The sequence below is a fragment of the Delphinapterus leucas genome, chromosome 13, assembly GCF_059928025.1.
Source record: "Delphinapterus leucas isolate spDelLeu-1000000601 "Yukka" chromosome 13, BTC_Dleu_Yukka2, whole genome shotgun sequence".
Lineage (NCBI taxonomy): Eukaryota > Metazoa > Chordata > Mammalia > Artiodactyla > Monodontidae > Delphinapterus > Delphinapterus leucas.
Window position 1 is genome coordinate 88,336,381 of NC_143141.1, and position 6,000 is coordinate 88,342,380.

Genomic DNA, 6,000 nt, shown 5'->3' on the forward strand with positions numbered 1-6,000 from the left:
AATTATTCATAAGTTCACAGCTTTTGTTAAACTGTGTTATGCAGAATTCTTCTAAAAGAATTCGGTATTTTAAGGACTTTAAAAATTCTTATTGTCCATATATATATATAATTTCCTAAGCTGATGTTTATTGTGCCTTTTTTTGGGTTTATTTGAATTCTTAAATTATTATTATTTTTTTGTCTTCACAGTCACAAACTCGCAGAACCCCAAGTCTATCGAGTCTCACTTCCCAGGATTCCAGTATTGAAATTTCAAAGCTTACTGATAAGGTGCAGGCTGAGTATAGAGATGCCTATAGAGAATATATTGCCCAGATGTCTCAGTTAGAAGGGGGCACGGGTTCCACAACAATGAGTGGCAGGTCTTCTCCACACAGCACATATTATATGGGTCAGAGTTCATCCGGGGGCTCCATTCACTCTAATCTAGAACCAGAGAAAGGGAGGGATAGTGAACCAAAGCCAGATGATGGAAGGAAGTCATTTTTAATGAAGAGGGGAGATGTTATAGATTATTCCTCATCAGGAGTTTCCACTAACGATGCCTCACCCCTGGATCCTATCACTGAAGAGGATGAAAAATCTGATCAGTCAGGCAGCAAGCTTCTCCCAAGCAAGAAGTCCTCAGAAAGGTCAAGTCTCTTCCAGACAGATTTGAAGCTGAAGGGAGGTGGGCTGCGCTATCAGAAACTTCCAAGTGATGAAGATGAGTCTGGGACAGAAGAATCAGACAATACTCCACTGCTCAAAGATGACAGAGACAAAAAAGCTGAAGGGAAAGTAGAGAGAGTGTTGAAGTCTCCAGAACACAGTGCGGAGCCTATTAGAACCTTCATTAAGGCAAAAGAGTATCTATCAGACGCCCTCCTTGACAAAAAGGACTCATCTGATTCGGGAGTGAGATCCAGTGAGAGCTCTCCCAGCCACTCCCTTCACAATGAAGCGGCTGATGGCTCCCAGCTTGAAAAGGCAAACCTCATAGAGCTCGAAGATGACGGCCACAGTGGGGAACGGGGAACACCACATAGCTTGAGTGGCCTGCAAGACCCACTTGTAGCTCGGATGTCCATTTGTTCAGAAGACAAGAAAAGCCCTTCTGAATGCAGCTTGATAGCCAGCAGCCCTGAAGAAAACTGGCCAGCGTGCCACAAAGCCTACAATCTGAATCGCACACCCAGCACTGTGACTCTGAACAACAACAGTGCTCCAGCCAATAGAGCCAACCAGAATTCTGATGAAATGGAGGGGCTTAGGGAGACGCCCCAAGTCATCTTGAGGTCTGGTTCCAGTTCCCACTCAACTGCCATTCAGAATGAAAATCTAAAAAGCATGACGCATAAGAGAAGCCAGCGTTCAAGTTATATGAGGCTCTCGAAAGATTCTTCAGAGCTGCACGCAGTAGCCTCTTCTGATAGTACAGGCTTTGGAGAAGAAAGAGAAAGCATTCTTTAAGAAAAACAAGCAACTTTAAGAAAAACAAGCAAAAGCAGAATAGTGTTACTGTAATCCCTGTGACAAGACTGACCTGAGTTTTATGGTGAATCCATCCACGCACACCACCTGTACATTTCACTCACAATTAACGAATGAGAAGGTCTTTGGTAAAAGAGACATACACTGTACAACAGAGGGAAGTATAAGATAGCCTGGTCCATCTGTCAGCCCCCGTTGTCTTTGTACTTAGCAGCTTAAAAACCCGATATTGTTATTGCACCTTTCGTTGGCATATAACTGCAAGACAAGATCTGAGTATAAAGATAGGTCAGAAATAGTTTATTAAATATAAAGGGCTTAATTCGCCAACAGAAATTCAAAGCTAGAGACCCCTTTCGTAGAACATTCATTCATTAAATATTTGAGGGAAGACATGATGTTAAATGAACCAGAAGCACATTTTGCTCTTAAGGGGTGAAACATAAGAACTTACAGCTTATGGAATAGCCTAGAGACTAAAGGTTAATGCTCTGTAAGTTGCAATCCGGTGTTCTGTATAATAGACAAATTGCTTATCAAAGAGTTTTTAAATTTTAAGTAGAAAATATAAAGAGGGCTTTAAAAATTGGTAAGAATGTGAGTCCACAGTGCCCAAAGTAGAGCGCCAGTAACTGGGTCATTGTGAGCTGCTAGGAGAGTGGCCCATGGAGAGGGGCTGATCACCTTCCTATGACCTGGATGCTCTTCTCTCCAGATCCCAGACCTGGCTTCAAGCACCATCCACCTGCCCGAGAACCCGCCCTGGTCTACTCTGTAGCTCCTTTAGATCGTGTGCTCAGCTTTCCTTAGTGAGCCGAGCGATGAGAGGAAAAAAATGAATTCTTCTCTGGGAGAATCAGGGAGACATGGATAATAATAGGCACTAAAAATCTTCATGGAATGGGAGACTGAGGACATAACTATAGCAGAAGGGTCAGTGACAGTTGACAAGTGACAAGGAAATATTTAGTTAGGGAAACCGAAATCACTGCCTTCTATACCAGGGCAAGGTTTATCTGCTTCACCAGTTCCTAAATCAGCATGTTAATTCTGGGGGAGGTTCCTAAGAAATACTTGTAGACAAAAGTTTAAAAACATGTAACAAAGCAAGAGTAAAAAGAAGATAAATCTGGGTGTGACTTTTCATTTACTGTTAGCAGAGTTAAGAGAATGATCACATTTAAATATTGTGTGGACTAGAAATTTACCCTGGCATCATGTATTGACACTTTTTTGGTCATTTTAACATAGCTTACTTATGTAGAACAATTTTGGTAGTATATCTTCAGTCACAGATAAGATTGTAGGTGGTGAGATCATAGAGGAGCAGTTACCTAAATTTAGTGTTTACATTTTTGATGTTTTTCACTTACTGGATTTTTAATATGCTGAATAGTTTATCTACTTGACCAGTCGTTGCATTAAAAAGTTGCTCTTTTGGGTTTCATTGCCTTGATGTTTGAGTGTAATCTAACATTTTCATAAAGTGTTTATTTTGCATGACCTTAACAAATGTTTTAACCAATTGAAAAAGAAGGCAGGATGTTGTTGACATTGTACGTTGAAATGTTAACATTTTAGTACTTACGGTGTTTATTAGTCTGCAGTACTGTGTAATTAGTAATTATTTCAGGGGCGATACTTTGTTCCTTTTCAGGTGAGTAGATGCAGCTTAATATCACTGTAGTGTATTCTTTATTCTGTTTGTAAAGTTAATACCAGAGTATTAAGTGTACAGATAGATTTAGAAAACAATAAAAAAAGTTGCATGCTATTCTGAGTCATGAATTTTTATTCACGATAGTGGCGATGATTCACAATTCAATTAAAAATAAAAAAGTAATTTGTGTGTTTGTTTTGTCAGAGGTCTGAAGTTCATTAAAGACGTTCAGGTGCATGTAGTGGTCGTGCAGCTGCAGGAGTGTTCTGAGCTGCTCTCTCTAGTCTTTCCGAGACAGCGTGGCTCAGTGCCTGAATGGTGCCTTTGTGAAGCATTAGGGCCCACGGCACAGCTCTGTACCGTGCATTTCTGTAACTACAAGAAGTAGGCTTTCCAGATCCTGGGAGGGTATCAATTTAATTGTTGTATGAACATTCTGGAAAAGTTTGCTTTTTCATAGTGTTTTAGAAATTGACAAACCAGATGGGTTATCGAGTCACACCATCATCCCTTTGAATCTGTGTGTCTATGTGCATGTGTATCTGTATCTATTTATAATCCATAGCTCAGCCTAACTCTCACATATGCAAAACTCTGCTTTAAGCTGGGTGACAAATGACGGAAAAGAGAATTGGTGCTCTAAATTTGCTAGTCCCTTAGCTTCTGCCTCAGTCTTGCCATGTTTTATAAACCGTTTTGCCTTTACTTTAAGCTGCCGATAGTTCTGTTCATGTACCATAACGTAAGCCAGATCCATTCACCGTGGACGTATGGAGTGGTACCTACGAGGACAGCCTTTCAGTAGGAGAGACTAGAAAACAAGCTGTTGCTCTCTCTCAACTGATATAACTTTCAGGATGCTGAGCATTTAAGGATCAGCTGTCAAATTTAGAGAAATGTAAAATTCATAATAACCAACATTTTCAATATTAACAGGAAAACTTGTTTTTGTCTTTTATTTTTATTTATTTGAGTTTTCTATAGCAATCAGAATAATTTTAATTGCCTAGCCAAATAATTTTAGAAACTTACTTGCTAAAATTCTTCGTCTTAAATTGTGGACTCTTTGGATCACTTGCATGTTATAGTTCTGAGTGAAATATACTTGTAATCAGGATTTTTTTTCTTATAAATACTAACCATTAGAAAATATTTTCGAATGAAATTACATCCTTTATCCTTCTGGCTAAAATACTAAATTTAAAAGGTTTTAAAACTACATAGATTTTGGCTGTACCAGGAATTCTCAGCCTATTTAGAGGTATCAGCCTATTTAGAGCTTAAAAATCCCTGAATTCCTGGTTAACCCTTGAGTAAATCAGCGTAACTACCAGGAAAAGAGAACCAGAGGGCACTGTGCTCTCTACGAATGAGTAACATTGAGGGAAGAAGCAGGTAAATGGGAAGGAGCAATGAAATCAACTTCTTTGACAAACACTTGACACTGAACATCTAGGCTCCTTCGCCTCCTGCCCTTCTAGAACCGTGCTGACCCTTGGCAGAAGGGAAGAAACAGCTGAACAGCCGGGGAGCCTTTTTTGCTTTGGGTAGGGGTGGGGCTGGACCAGCCTGGGTGGGCTGTCTGGAATGACTGCCTTTTTAATTTCCAGGTTGTGGTGCCCCTTACCCCTCCCTACCTCAGAATTCTGAGCATAGACTATAATTATGCAGATGAATTGAAAAATAGAAAGAAATTGATCTGTAACTGAGAGCCTGCACTTGGATGGTCTTTTAATGTAATGGCTCATCACTTGAGAAAGGTTGAGAATCCTTGGTTGAGACTGATTAACTAGAAAGAGAATTTAAAACCTTACATATTTTAAACCCTTTCATGCCTAGGAAGAAAATGCTGCCCTTGAGATAGATAGATCTTCAGAGGGATCCAGTTTAAGCTAAGGTATGTAAAAAATTAGTTTTCAAAGTAATTAGTTTTAAGCTGCCGTTGAAACAGTTCTCACCAATTAGAGAATTTACATTCTCACCACTTTAAGAAATAGAGTTAAGTAAGAAATATCTAAAACAGTTGCTAGAAATCAACCACTGTCACCTACATGGTCAAAGCTTTTTAAGTAATATCACTGGTAAAGCACCACCTTGGTTAACACCAAGTCTGCTGTGCCCAGGTCTGTGGGTGAGAGGTTTCCTAAAGGGGCTTCCCAGCACTTGGAGCAGAAGACTCTTTGGATAGGCCTGGCTGGCTGTGTGGTGAGCTCTATCCTGAGTTTCCAGTTACAGTGAGGCATTAAGAAAACAAAGAATTTGTAAGAATAGAAGGACCAGTTCAGAAGGAAGAGCAGTTATTTCCAGACTGTTAGTAGGGTGATTCCTTAAAAGTCAATAAAAAATGCCAGTGATTTGACCTAACTGGAGTGAGGACCAACCAAAATTGGCCAAAAGTGTGAATTACAGCAATACTGTACAAGAAAGGCAGTGGGACTGTTTTAAAGTCCACGGAATATTCTGACAATGCCTGTACAGGATAACCAACAGTCACCTGTTTACGAAGAGTACGCTTAGGTCCTTAATCTCCTGGGCTGAATGTGCTTGGTGGAGGGTTATTTACACCAGTGATATATATTACGAGCCCTTAGTTTTTGCCGGGATTTAACAAAGCACAAAGCAATCTATCTTGAACTTGAATAAATGAAATTTTACTTTAAAATTTTACTTTAAAAAAGAGTATAGAACTACATGCTTCATATTATTCAAATTAAGGAGTTGTTTGAAATAATTTTGTCTTGATTACCCACTATCATTTTCTAATTTTAACATATATTTCATACTTATTTACCTCATTTCCTTTCAAGGCAAGAAGGGCTCTAGATCTTAGTACCCTGCCCATAGACCATTCCTCCTCACAATTCG

General features: G+C 39.5%; 1 protein-coding gene across 5 annotated transcripts in view; it reads left to right on the forward strand.

Annotated features, from left to right (window-relative positions):
• KIDINS220 (kinase D interacting substrate 220) overlaps positions 1-3,249 on the forward strand; it is a 94,875-nt gene extending 91,626 nt beyond the window's left edge. For all 5 annotated transcript variants that reach the window (XM_089923477.1, XM_022554210.3, XM_089923476.1 and 2 more), the window contains one exon: positions 192-3,249. In XM_089923477.1, coding sequence (XP_089779603.1) covers positions 192-1,454 — 1,263 coding nt within the window. In that variant the 3' untranslated portion in view covers positions 1,455-3,249. The remainder of the gene's footprint in view (positions 1-191) is intronic.
• Positions 3,250-6,000: the final 2,751 nt, after the last annotated feature.